Source organism: Haliotis rufescens, unplaced genomic scaffold, assembly GCF_023055435.1.
Source record: "Haliotis rufescens isolate VD_foot unplaced genomic scaffold, xgHalRufe1.0.p SCAF_7, whole genome shotgun sequence".
Taxonomy (NCBI): domain Eukaryota; kingdom Metazoa; phylum Mollusca; class Gastropoda; order Lepetellida; family Haliotidae; genus Haliotis; species Haliotis rufescens.
Window position 1 is genome coordinate 34,481,181 of NW_025964361.1, and position 14,382 is coordinate 34,495,562.

Sequence of the window (14,382 nt, forward strand, 5' to 3'; positions counted from 1 at the left end):
ATAAAAACCAAATGGTGTTTCTGTGGACATTAAATTGTCTTGCAACAACACGTTGACTCGACCCTGCTTCAAGCATACCAATTGCTCGCAGACGCTCATTTTAGGACAGACGTGGCATTTCGTAATGTTTGAATAATTGCGTAATGTTGTTGTTTTTCTGAGTGGTTGTTGTGAGCACGATGCTAAACAATGCATATGGAATCCCGTTAACGCACATGTTTTTATACCCATTCTTGGGTAGTGAAAGGGATGGGGCTTGCATAAAAGTCAACTTTTGCATTGAATGCATGCTTTTCTGTAGCAGTTGCGTTTTTGTTACTTGATTCCATACATGTAGTACAATATTGAAAACCAAACTTTACTTGTTTGAAAAATACACTAAGATATTGGTGTCACGGGAACTTTTGTTGTTGAGTATATTTCATAATTGTTGTTGCTCTAATCCAAATTTAATTTATTCGCTCTGATAATTTTTCTTGGTTTCATAGTACCATATCCTTACTCGTGGAAGTAATCATGGACCACTTCGGGATTTCCTCCCAAATAAAGTTGATTCGCCGTACTGTCAAAAGCGGCGCAAAACTCGGCTCGCTCAAACCCAAAGTATTTTTTTCTGTCATATCTACTCAATGGCCTAGTGACTGTAATCATTTTCTCATTCATCAATCTGCCGTATTTAGAAGCCCTTAGTTCCAAGCTTGAAAGTGGAATTGGTGTTTATTAGTATTCCAAGTTTAAAACACTTCATATTAATATATGTTTTTTTGTTCTGTACACAAGCGATAGGCAATATGCCAGGTTATTTTCATTTCCAATTAGACACGTTTGTTTGTTTTTGTTTAACGCCGCAATTAAATATGTACAGCAGTTTGAAACTAAATCAGGTGTTGCTATTCCTTTTACCATGCGGCATGAACATGGAACTGCCTTGTCTGTCTCGTAGGTGGCTGTGAAAACAGATGAATGATTACTCGGTGACGGTCACAGGATCCATATTGTTATCACTTGTCTGTTATTAATAAATATGGGGTACTCAGGCTTTTCTCACGAACTTTGTTCGACTTGCAACCAGCTATGAGTTGAGATTTTACCTCCGCTTCAATTCTATCACCAAAATTACATGTGCTTGCATGCTGTCTCAGTTCATGATAAAACTCATCAATTGAATCCGACTTCTGTTTTAATTGACGAAAGCAATATCTCTGGAATTCCAGATTAACTTGTGGATTGAAGTGATTCGTTATCGCCGTGACAAGCTTTCCAAAATGTGTCTCATTGTCAATAGGGGTTAATTCACCTGCCGGTATCGCATCAACGATGTCATTCAAATCGTCCCCAGCAAACGATAATAGCAACGCTTTCTTTTGCCTGTCATCTGTGATGTTATATCCGACAAACACATTGTTTTCCAATCGGAAGCGCCACTTATTCCACCTCACTAACTTCCCATCCGACTTGCAGTCAAACGGAGGATAACTTGGTAACGATACAGTCACCGGTCAGTCACCGGTCCCGCGGGCGCAGGCGGTTGACGAACCTCACCGTCTTGATTATCTGCCATCGCTCGTCGCCAATATGATGTTTACAAGTTGGTAAACTTGTATGCAATTAATATGAGTCGATGGACTCGATGTTCGATGGAGCAACGTGTTGAAGAAAACGCAACACAGCGGTAACCATGCTTGATTGTTTACTTGCTATCCCCTAATATTGTACAAGGGACATAACCTCGGTAATACTGCTAGTAAACATACCGCTAAACAAAAGGCTAAACACTACAGGTGTGGTCGTCATCATTTGAGTAACACACATCACAGGCGTCCGTATCTAAAAATAGACACCCTTCGGGCTCGCGTGTGGAGATGGTCATGAATATGCATGAGGGTGTCCATTTTTAGATACGGACTCCTGTGCACACATACAATCAAGTACCTTCGTGATGTTGAGAATCGATTTTGAAACAAAACCTTACCGAGCCATTTTTCTGGATCGAAACGAACAAGCTGTCCCGACCGATATCAGTAATCAAACGACGTTGTGAAGTTAATAAAAACAATGCCACATGCTACTTCTTGTTGATTTCCAGTTAGGAGAAGTAGCACAGAAGATCCGGGGAAACCACGAACAGGAATGGATGGCAAGGCGCGTTTGTTGATCATAAAATAGCACGATAAATATTACAATATTACGTAAGCCACGAACATCAATCATAGGCAAGTCGAGAACAACAATAACAGGCAAGCAACGAACAGCAAGTCAAGAGCAGCAGTCACGGGCAGGCAACGAACAGCAATCACGGGCAACCTGAGAACAATAATCGCAAGCAAGTGCAAGGCGTGAACAGAAACTACGCACTGGTATGTAGGATTACATGTAGCTTCGCGCTCCTAAAGTTTCGATTGATATAGATAGGAATTTGTTTGTTTATTGTTTGACGCCGCACTCAGCAATATTCAAGCTATATGACGGCGGTCTGTAAATAATCGAGCCTGGACCTGACAATCGAGTGATCCACGCATTTGGGATACGATGACATGCATCAACCAAGTCAGCGAGCCTGACCACCTGATCCAGTTAGTCTCCTCTTACGAAAAGCATTTATCGTGTTTTATGACCAGCATCGGTTCCTGAAGATCTATTCTAACCCGCATCTTCACGGGTCGATATAGATAGGAAAATACAGAGCATCAGCATATAGTAACGATCTCAATGAAATGAATCTTATTCCATTCTATGTCACTGATGCCTCAATCATCCAAGGTAAGAATATATCTACGATATTGTATAATTCGATGAGTCGGTATGCTTTTAAAACACCTTCAATCATTTTAGAGATTAATCTTATGACCTCTAAAATTGTTTTTCAGGATTTTTTCCTTCCAATCAATAACGATGAGACTAAAACGTAATTTAAAATGGATGTGCTATTGCCTCGGCGTATGCGTTTGTCTGTATTGGGGAATTGGATTATCAAGAACCAAGGATGACTCTTTAACCCCAACTGACCACACAGCTCAGCACACTGTGCTGGAACAACCCAAACATCAACAGACAGGCTTGAATAACAAACCGTCCGGATTAGTTGGTTTAAAGCAATCAGAGGTGCCTACCAAAAATGTGAAACCATTTCATGAAGAAGCCAAACAGATAAATGAACATGACAAGCACATGTCCAGGGGCTATTCTTTGCCACCAGCGTTATTGAATGGGACAGACATGAATCCGAAGATAATGGCCTTCTTAACAATGAACGCATCTGATCACAGAGATCGGTATATAAATCTGCACCAATTTATGTACTCCCTTAACACCAGTGTTTGTTCAAATACAAACGTATTCTTGATGTTAGTAATACATTCAGCTACGGGGAATGCAAGGAAGAGAGAACGTATTCGAAAAACATACGGCTCAGTGGCCAAATACAAGGGCAGGAAACTGGCCCATGTTTTCATGTTGGGAACATCTAATAACGACAGGGTCCAAAACTCAATCATCAACGAGAGCAAGCTTTATGGAGATATTGTCCAAGGAAACTTTCCTGATATTTACACAAGCTTACCTCGGAAGCATATTATGTCAATGGATTGGTATTTACGCCACTGTAATTCCTCATATATATTAAAGCTGGACGACGATGTTTTCATCAATCCTTACCGTGTTGTTGACTTTCTTACTGGTGGTCACCTTGACCAGAGGACAATGTACTGCACAAAAATCACAGGACGTGGTCCAGTGAGGGGTTCAAAGTATAAAAGCTACGTTTCTTACGAAGAATACCCTTTTGATATCTACCCTTCATTTTGTTTAGGATATGCATACATCACGACTCCCGGAGTTTGGCACTTGATGCATGAAGTATCAAAGAACAGCAAATCTCTGCGTATGGATGACGTTTTCGTTAGTACTGCGCTGGCAATGAAAGCTGGAGTACAAAAAGTAGACTTTGGCAAAATAATTTTCGATTGTCGGTTTCACATGAAGGACCTGAATAAAGAGACACTTCAAAAGAAGGCAATAGTCATGGACAGGGCATACGTTTGTGGCCACCAACCTTTTACCTACTGGGATCTTATAAAGGAAGACTAAGACTCACGAAGAACGAGTAATGGTTCTAACAAATGCCAGATCTCATTTTACTGTTTGTACATTCCAGTGGAGCGAATTGCTAGATTACTTATTTACTTTGCGAAAACAAAACCACACCTGTCGTGCTAAAGCAAATTATGCTGTGCAGTTTAGTTAACTTAGTGTCTTTATTAAAACTCTGAGAGGGAGCCAGTTACATGACGAAGGGATTCTTATGATATCATCAAACCTTGACGATGTTGCAGGTATGTTGCTTTCCCTACCGACAAAGGCAGTGTAATTTGTTCGGCCTCATATATTCTTCTTATATACTGAACAACAAAAGTTCCTGTGACATTGAAAAGTATTTAATGCAATGTTATGTTTTTTACCAAATCTGAAACAATTTCGGTTTGCAACAGATAAACGACTTCTGTAAGTGTTCAAATGGTTTATTTTGCCATACTGACTTCAGAAAATGCATGATTTCATAAAAAAACAAACCATGAACATGTCAAAATGTCAATTTACAAATAACCATGAACGTGGTTGACGTCGAAGGCGCCGATTAATCTCATCCCACATGTGCTCGATTGGTGATAGATCAGGGGAGCGAGCCGGATGACATTCACGGTGTTTTGTTGAAGAGAATCCTGAACAAGTCGAGCAAGATGAGGCCGGGCGTTGTCATGTTGAAAGGTAATGCCTGGGCCATGACTTCGCAAAAACGGTAGAACAACAGGGCCGATGATCTCGCCGCGGTAGCGCTGTCCGTTGATATTTCCCTCTACCACTATCAAACGGGTCCTCTGTCTTCCTGTAATCCCACCCCATACGATAACGCTACCGCTCCCGAACCGATCTTCTTCCATGACACAATGATTGACGTAACGTTCACCTCGACGTCGGTACACTCGAATCCGTCCATCGCTGTGGCTGAGGTGAAAACGAGACTCGTCAGTGAACAGAACTTGTCCCCACTGCATGGCCGTCCAGCGTAAACGCTGTCTGCACCACTGTAAACGTGCTTGACGGTGGTCTCCTGTCAAAATCGGACGTCTGGGGGGTCTTCTGGCGACAATCCCTGAACATCTGAGGCGACGACGTACGGTTTGGGAAGATATTCGTCGAGGGCAAGGGATGCTTCTTTCAGTCACTGTTGCTGGCTGGAATCGATTTCGTAGATGTGTTTTTCGAATCCAGTTGTTTTGTCGATTATTGGGTACGCGTGGCCTGCCACTCCGAGGATGGTCTCTGACTGCAATCGTCTGTTGCCAACGTTGCCATAAAAACCAAATGGTGTTTCTGTGGACATTAAATTGTCTTGCAACATCACGTTGACTCGATCCTGCTTCAAGCATACCAATGGCTCGCAGACGCTCATTTTAGGACAGGTGTGGCATTTCGTAATGTTTGAATAATTGCGTAATGTTGTTGTTTCTCTGAGTGGTTGTTGTGAGCACGATGCTAAACAATGCATATGGAATCCTGTTAACGCACATGTTTTTATACCCATTCTTGGGTAGTGAAAGGGATGGGGCTTGCATAAAAGTCAACTTTTGCATTGAATGCATGTTTTTCTGTAGCAGTTGCGTTTTTGTGACTTGATTCCATACATGTAGTACAATATTGAAAACCAAACTTTACTTGTTTGAAAAATACACTAAGATATTGGTGTCACGGGAACTTTTGTTGTTGAGTATATTTCATAATTGTTGTTGCTCTAATCCAAATTAAATTTATTCGCTCTGATAATTTTTCTTGGTTTCAAGGTACCATATCCTTACTCGTGGAAGTAATCATGGACCACTTCGGGATTTCCTCCCAAATAAAGTTGATTCGCCGAACTGTCAAAAGCGGCGCAAAACTCGGTTCGCTCAAACCCAAAGTATTTTTTTCTTTCATATATATACTCAATGGCCTAGTTACTGTAATCATTTTCTGATTCATCAATCTGCCGTATTTAGAAGCCTTTAGTTCCAAGCTTCCCTTTCTTCGAAGATTTAAAGTGGACTTGGTGTTTATTAGTATTCCAAGTTTAAAACACTTCATATTATGTTTTTTTGTTCTGTACACAAGCGATAGGCAATATGCCAGGTTATTTTCATTTCCAATTAGACACGTTTGTTTGTTTTTGTATGTACAGGTGTTTGAAACTAATTCACGTGTTGCTATTCCTTTTTACCATGCGGCATGAACATGGAACTGCCTTGTCTGTCTCGTAGGTGGCTGTGAAAACAGATGAATGATTACTCGGTGACGGTCACAGGATCCATATTGTTATCACCTGTCTGTTACTGATAAGTATCACAGTTACTCATTTACACATTGTGCATCATATTTACTCTTTTGTCACAAATTTCAAGATCCAAAATGACACTCAATTGTCAGGATCTAAGAAATATCTGCTTCACATCATGTCAGGATGTAAACATTTATATACGTGTAACACCCATATATAAATGTGCTTAGTGTTTACAAATGTGCCAATAGAAGTATTGTCGGGGATTATTTGTGTGTTATTATGTGAGGGTAAACTATATTTAATTAAACTTGGTGATATAATATATCTTAACATTTGTTGTTCCAGTATACTACGTTTATAACGAACACGCTTATAACGAACTGATGGATATAACGAACTGTTTTGATCCCGTCTGTTCGCTGTATATCTGCTGTATATATGATGTATATATGCTTATAACGAACTACGGTTATAACGAACTAAAATTAGTGGTCCCTTTAGAGTTCGTTATAACCGTGGTTTATGAACTGGGTACCTTACTGAAATTTCATTCTTCGAAGGGTCATTTCCTAAAGGTATTACATTGATGATGAAACGATATCGATGTCCGTCTTATACAACATATGCAGATGTGCGTAACATCCAGTAATTAAACACTTACAGAACAGTACTTATCTTTAATGCCAATTATACAATGTATGCTATTTCTCATGTCACTTTCAATACATTGCTATTTGTATATGTATCATGTTAGGGAGAGGCATTCAGATAAGCAAAATTTGCTTGTTTGCCAGTCCCTCAAATTTATGGAAATAAATATGTTTATATCAGATGTGCGTAACATGCTGTGGCGAGTATTTATCAATTTTCGAAATGCCACCAGAGCGATTACAATTGCCTGACAGTCAGTGTAGCCAGTAACTTCAACCATTGTACAGGTACACAGTACCTTTTGGATGGATTTCCCAATCAGTTGTGTCTTCCAGATTTTCTCGGGGGCACGGGTGGCCCAGTCGTCTAAGGCGCCGCGATTCGCTGTGCAGAGTCGCGTCCCTTGGGCACGCCAGAAACCTATGATTGTGGGTTCGAATCCCGGTTCGCCCCGATTATGTTTCTAGGTTTGTCAGCACCATACCCGTGCTCGTGGGTTTCACCGAAATGGTAAACGTCTGAGACCTGCATCACTTCGGGCTTTCCTCCCACATTAAGCTGACACGCCGTGATATAACTGGAATACTGTTAAAAGCGGCGTTAAACCCAACTCACTCACTCACTCACTCCAGATTTTCTCAAATTATGCTGAATTCAATTAATGGAGTCGCCTTTAATGTTTAAATATGTACATTGCGATAATGCGTGTGCTTAAATTATGTCGCATGTCATTGTACTATTTTTTATTTGCGATACTTTTTTAAACTTTTGGTAGGCAACAGATGTGTCGCTGTATAGGTGCCTCCAGCGATGGCTTCATCAGTACTGCATTGTTTGATATAACAGATGCTGTGCAGTAGCATTGTGGTGAAATTATCAAGCTATTTTAAACATATTGAAAAGACCTGATTGTATTTAGATTGAAATTGGATTCCTAAACATCAGCATAAAGACAAATATTGATCATGAGAAACATGTGTGCCCCACACAAATACACAAATCGATATAACAGGTAGGCCTCGGTGATACAGCTGATAAACTGGTCTTTGATATGAAATTCGCCATCCATGATTACCGATCCGGCCTTGTGTCATTATCTACTATTGAAACACAGCAAGGCTATTTTCACCATTTCCATAGAAGTGTATGTATGATTCAGGGTATTGTAGCCGTTTCTATTCCTTAGAAAGACGAGTGAGTGTTCTTAATCAGTTCCTTGTCTTACGGTTATTCCAACATTTGAAACATATATTAGACTTTGAGATATTTAAGTTAATTTACATCGCAGCGTTATATACTCACACGCAAAAGAAACGCAAGTGGTTTTAAGCAAATAGGTAACAAACACGGAACCATAAATTGATACGAGTTTTAGCATGTAGTGAAGCCTGATGGTGTGTTATCAATATTTTTGGTTGCATTTTGGAAGCCCCGAGTAAAAACGTAACATAAAAAAAACGATTCGCCAAAACGCACCATTTCAATGAATATGTGGGTATCATGCACCCATTTCTCGCGAATTCGAAAATGCACGAACTGTCACGAACTGTAGTGGGTATAAAACTGTGGCCGATTCCTGGACCTACCACTCCTTGGTCAACAATGCCACGCCTAACTCAAGTTAAGAGAAACCAGGCTATCGGACCTTTTGAAGCTGGAGAGTCTGTCCAAGATGTTGCCCGTCATTTCAACGTTAACATAACCACAATTTACCGTCTCCTGCATCGATACAATGCTACACAGACCAAAGATGACCTTCCTCGGAGCGGTCCTCTTAGGGTCACCACACCTCGACAAGATCGGCAGATCACCAATCAACACCAGCGACATCCGTTCCTGTTCTCCAACCACGGCATCGACAAGCACGACTTCAGTGGGCACAGGGTCATCGCAATTGGCGTCATCGTGAGTGGAGGCGTGTCATCTTCTCTGATGAAAGTCCTTTTGTGTCTCCCATGCAGACGGAAGAGTTTGAATTTGGCGGCGACGAGGTGATCGTTTCGCTGACAGAAACGTTGTGGAAAGGGATCCATGGGGTGGACCTAGCAACATGATATGGGCACAACATCAACAACACATTTTCGAGCAGGACAACGCTCGTCCCCATGTTGCAAGAGCTACCATGGCCTTTCTGCAACAACACAACATCTGTGTTCTACCGTGGCCGCCAGCCCTCAGCCCTGATCTGAACCCCATCGAAAACTTGTGGGATGAGGTTCAAAGGCGTCTGCACAAAGTGCGCCCAGTCCCTACAACTGCCGATGCTCTGGATGTGTGCAGGAGGATCCCTAGGGACTTCACAAATCGTCTGATCCACTCAATGTAACAGTGATCAATGCTTATGACGGTCACACCAGGTATTGATTGCCATTTTGGGTATTGACCCGGAACTGTGTAAGCCCTTAACATTTCAAACAAACCAATTATGTCATCTGCCTTTTAATCCATTAAACTGTCTTCAGTCAAATTTGTGTCAATCTTGCCCTATTAGTATTTCTTGTCTTTACGGTTAAAAAAAATAACATGTATACTGCATACTCGACTTGCGTTTCTTTTGCGTGTGAGTATATATATATATATATATATATATATATATATATATATATATATAATCAGAAAAGCATCATATACTATGCCAAATAAGTTGGGAATACTGGGAATCATCAAGACATATCTTCTGATCTATGGAATCAAATGGGTTCTAATGATTGGTGTGATGTGATGGTGGCGCACTGGGTCGTTTATTTCAAATTTGCCTATTTGCGGCTGACATCGGATAAGTCGAACCCAAAATGTTTGAAAACCGACACTTAACACAACGTAGTATTTGTGTAAAGTACAATGGCCTCAACACGATATGATGCGAACAGCAAAGAAGGGAAACCGTAGGGTGGCCTGAGTGAACGCACTCGGTTTGGCACCCGAGAAGATCCGGGTTAGAATTGGTCTTCAGCAGCCCATGAAGCGACTATTCTCGTCGGCTAACGGGATGGTGTCTTGGCTGATTGCGTGTCATCGTTCCCTTACGGCGTGGATTGTTGCTGAGGTTCGAAAAAAAAAAGATCTGAAGACATCCCATTACGGGTCATGCCAGACCGACCTTGCGCGAACCTTGACCGACCAATGGAATGACCAGTCAGAAGGCAGCTTTCTCGTGCTTTACGGTACTAATTTCAAATTGGCGACTACGCTTCGAAACATTTTTTATTCTCGATTACAAATTTGAAACCTGAACAACAGGACATTCTGGAATGGCTAATAGATGGGCTAGATTGTATGGATTCAGTCGTTAAACCCGTAACTATCGTTGGGAATAACGTTTTCGAAGTTGCATGATTAGAAATCACATTCCGACAGTCACTTTCATAATCTGGTAAGCGACGCTCTGATTGGTCGAGAGAAAGGTCGTTCTGACGTGACCCCCAATGGGATGTCTTCAGATCTTTGTTTAGCGGTAGCGAGAACTAAGGTCTGATTTTAATGAGATTGGAAAAAAACCCAGAAATATGCAATTCAGGTGTATGAAGCGGCCATAAAATATTATCTACGTGTCACAACTATTGCCACGAGCATGACTCCCATCCAGAAGAGGTACATAAGTCCAAGGAGATAACCATGGGATGCTGAAATATCCTGCAAGGCAAAGTTATGACGTTGCAATGCGACGCGATTCGAGATGCAAACTCGCAACACCACGAAATCACATCGCAACATCGCATTCCAACATCGTCGCTCTTCACAACAGTGTTCATCATAACCTGCGCATCCTATTGTGCAGACTGTGTCGTCTGCTCTCGGAGTCCAGGTATCATCAGCTAGCACATCTTGTATCGTGGGGGTATTTTGGAACAATATCCTCTCTCTTTATCCACAAGCGTATTGATATAAATGAAAACACATCACAAACATGAATAATGAAAAACCTTTCAGTGTTGACAGCCACAGCTACGCGACTGTACGAAAGAGAGAGAGAGAGTATGGTTTTACGCCGCTTTAAGCAATATCCCAGCAATATCACAGAGGGAGACACCAGAAATGTGCTTCACACATTGTGCCCATGTGGAGCATCGAACCCGGGTCTTCGGGGTGACGAGCGAACGCTTTAACGACGACTCCACCCCACCACCCTGTACGAACGAATGCTGCGATTGCACGAAGCTACAATACAAAAAAATCGAAGGCGAGTTATCAATTAGCACACAAGTGTATTGTGAGTATGTGACAATGTAGATTCCTGAATTTTACAAACCCGTGAAGATCCGGGGTAAAATAGGTCTTCAGCAAACCACGCTTGCCGTAAAAGGCGACTGTGCTTGTCGTAAGAGGCGACTAATGGGATCGGGTTGTCAAGCTCGCTGACTTGGTTGATGCATGTCATGGTATCCCAATTGCGTGGATCGATGCTCATGATATCAATCACTGGATTGTCTGGTCCAGACTCGATTGCTTACAGACCGCCGTCATATAGCTGGAATATTGCTGAGTGTGGCGTTAAACAACAAACCACCCAACCAACCTGAGTGCTACATATTTGACGAGGCGATTACCAAACTCAGAAATCGGTTTGCACGGGACTAAGTTGTGAAATCAGTTTAAGCTTTACAATAAAATGGGCAATATAACTGATCAAATAAATGACAGCAGCAAGCATGTCAGCGCCCTAGAATTAATGTTAGTGTACTCACGAATGTATTGAATATGGACACATTCTTAAATACGGAACAGTGTTGGCAACTGGCAGGAATTCAGTTTGTTAGGAAAGTAGACAAGATGCAAATCAGGTCGAAAAGGCCTCGATACGCGTCTTGCCGCTCCTACATTGGTACCACAAGCCTTCTAGAAACTGTCCGTTCACAAGGGAGGATAACTTGAAATTCTCGAACAAAACCACTCCAGAAAGCTTTACCCGCTGCCACCAACCGCTCTTAAAATCTGTAAAAAGCAGTTGACAAGTTTAAATCTGGTTGTTCACTCATGTGCTGCCGCTGATAATCACAACATTAAAAATAAATATTTTTAAAGCTTGTACATTTTAATTAACATCCTGGTTTAACAAATGGTTTTACAAAATGTTGACGTCCCATGTAAGAAATAAACGACCCGTGGTCGTTGTTGTTCGTACATTAAAACACTGCAGGAAGAAAAGACCACTGCGCCCCTCTTGGTTTATTTCCCATTCTTTATTGTACGATAAACAACTCCCACTGGTAGTTTATTTCTTAGGTAAAGAGACTAAATATTAATCAATGCAAGAGAATCACCAGCCTAGGTTATCCACCTAAACAGCATCATAGGCTTTTACAAAACTCGCCTGAGACACATTGTAGTCCTACTTCCAATGTGAATTTAAAACTATGATGTATAAATATAATGATTGTATCTTCATATGCTGACCCTCGGGGCAACCCTTCTTATTCCGCTTGCTCTGTTGTTTGTTTGTTTGTTGTTTAACGCCGCACAATATTCCAGCTATATGACGGCGGTCTGTAAATAATCGAGTCTGGACCAGACAATCCAGTGATTGACATCATGAGCATCGATCTACGCAATTGGGATACGATGACATGCATCAACCATGTCAGCGAGCCTGACCACCCGATCCCATTTGTCGCCTCATACGACAAGCAAAGTCGTCCCTTCCGGCAAGCATGGGTTGCTGAAGACCGATTCTACCCCGGATCTTCACGGGTCGCTTGCTATGTCATACCTCGGAGGACGTCACGCTACCTAATGGAGTAGGGAATTCACTGCAACGCCAGATCCCGCCAGTTATAGTTAAAATAACATGGTGGTCGCTTTTGAAGACAGGTATACACGTTGATAAGAAGACAAAAACAAATTGAAACAATTTGAACAATAATGTTATAAGGTTCATGACAGCGGCCGGGTAGTGTTGTGTCATGTGATGGTCACATGCATAAAAGTAGTCCCACCATAGATTCCTGAAGCACTGAAACGAGCCACTGCACAAACTGAATGAATTACCCATAACGCCGGTGTAGCTAGACAGCGTGTGCCTAAATTAGGAGTAAGGAATAAAATATGTAATACGTAGAAATAAGGCATTAACTGACAATTACAAAGGGTATGTTGTTGTATCGTAATGACAGTCACAAGTTGAAGACAAGTCTCAACCCTGAAGGTGACTTGTTGCATAGTCTGTTGTTGTCAACGTCTCAGCCGGTTTGTATTTTGCAACAGCAGTAGAACCAGATTTGTTTGCCTCGTCTACGTATGTATTGACGTGGGGTGGGGGGCTCATTGGTCTGGGATGTTGCTCTTGAGATCCTACCAGCATCCGTGATGCAGTGGGTATACTTCTGTCCGGAGAGCGGAAGATCGGTGGTTCGATCCCCGGCCGCGTCATGCCAAAAGACGTTTAAAGATGGTACTTGATGTTACCCTGCCTGTCGCTCAGCACTAAGGGGGTTAAACAAAAACTGGTCGGCTCAGAGTATAATGTGTCTGAGTGGGACATCCATGTTTAACTGCACCAGGTAAATTATCTCTGTCGATTAGCACTATCAAAACGGCATACGTTCGGACTGATACCAGCAGCCACACACACACAAAGAAACCAACACACAAACACAAACACACACACACACACACACACACACACACACACACACACACACACACACACACACACACACACACACACACACACACACACACACACCTCGATATATGAGTGAAATGATTTCTAACGTTGAACCCCATTTCGCCGAACCTCATGTTCCCTTAGATCCGCTATCCCCGAGTTCGAATCCCACAATTTTCTGCGTTATCGATTATTTGGCTTTTACCGAAGAAACGTCCAGGACATGCGTCGCTTTCGCTTTTCTTTCCCCGAGAATCTGAAACGCCGTGGTTATCCGCGTTAATCCAATGTCAGTCACATTAGTGTCTTGCAAGAAACATTGCCTGTCCATCAAGTTAAAGTAGTGCTACGCCTGTCATAAGTCTATGTCAGAGTATTGGTGTTACGTATGTTGTAGAGCTGAGATCGCTTTGTGAAACGGGATCATACAGAGCCACAATGGTACGACAACGTGATCACATAGAGATGTGTGTGCCTGGTGCCAGTCTTCAATTAGAGTACATATACAACGTGGGCTCGAAACACCACAGTTCTCTGTGTAGAATTGTAACCAGGTCCAAGAAGGTGTTACGATTTATGTACTGAGGTATATTTTAGATGAAATCAATTGATTTGATTTCATCTTTGACGCACAGAAAGAGATCCGTTCAAAATATGTTCATAACGTTCATAAATCAGACAACAATCAATAGCAGCACCTACCCAACCCCTCCCCCACAAACACACACATACGGTGAGTTTATACTACTCGAACCAAAATGACTAATTAATTTAAAAAACGGTAACCAAATCAAACACAAATCTCTCTTAAATAACC

General features: G+C 41.7%; 1 protein-coding gene across 1 annotated transcript; it reads left to right on the forward strand.

The window, feature by feature from the left end:
* Positions 1-2,051: 2,051 nt before the first annotated feature.
* On the forward strand, positions 2,052-4,507 carry LOC124117080 (UDP-GalNAc:beta-1,3-N-acetylgalactosaminyltransferase 1-like). Its single transcript, XM_046478786.2, has 2 exons — positions 2,052-2,357; positions 2,868-4,507. The coding sequence occupies exon 2, from the start codon at positions 2,893-2,895 to the stop codon at positions 4,084-4,086; it is 1,194 nt and encodes a 397-aa protein (XP_046334742.2). The 5' UTR covers positions 2,052-2,357; positions 2,868-2,892; the 3' UTR covers positions 4,087-4,507.
* Positions 4,508-14,382: the final 9,875 nt, after the last annotated feature.

Excerpts from the sequence above, each read along its gene's own strand:
- LOC124117080 (XM_046478786.2), top strand. The coding sequence starts at position 2,893 with ATGAGACTAAAACGTAATTTAAAATGGATGTGCTATTGCCTCGGCGTA.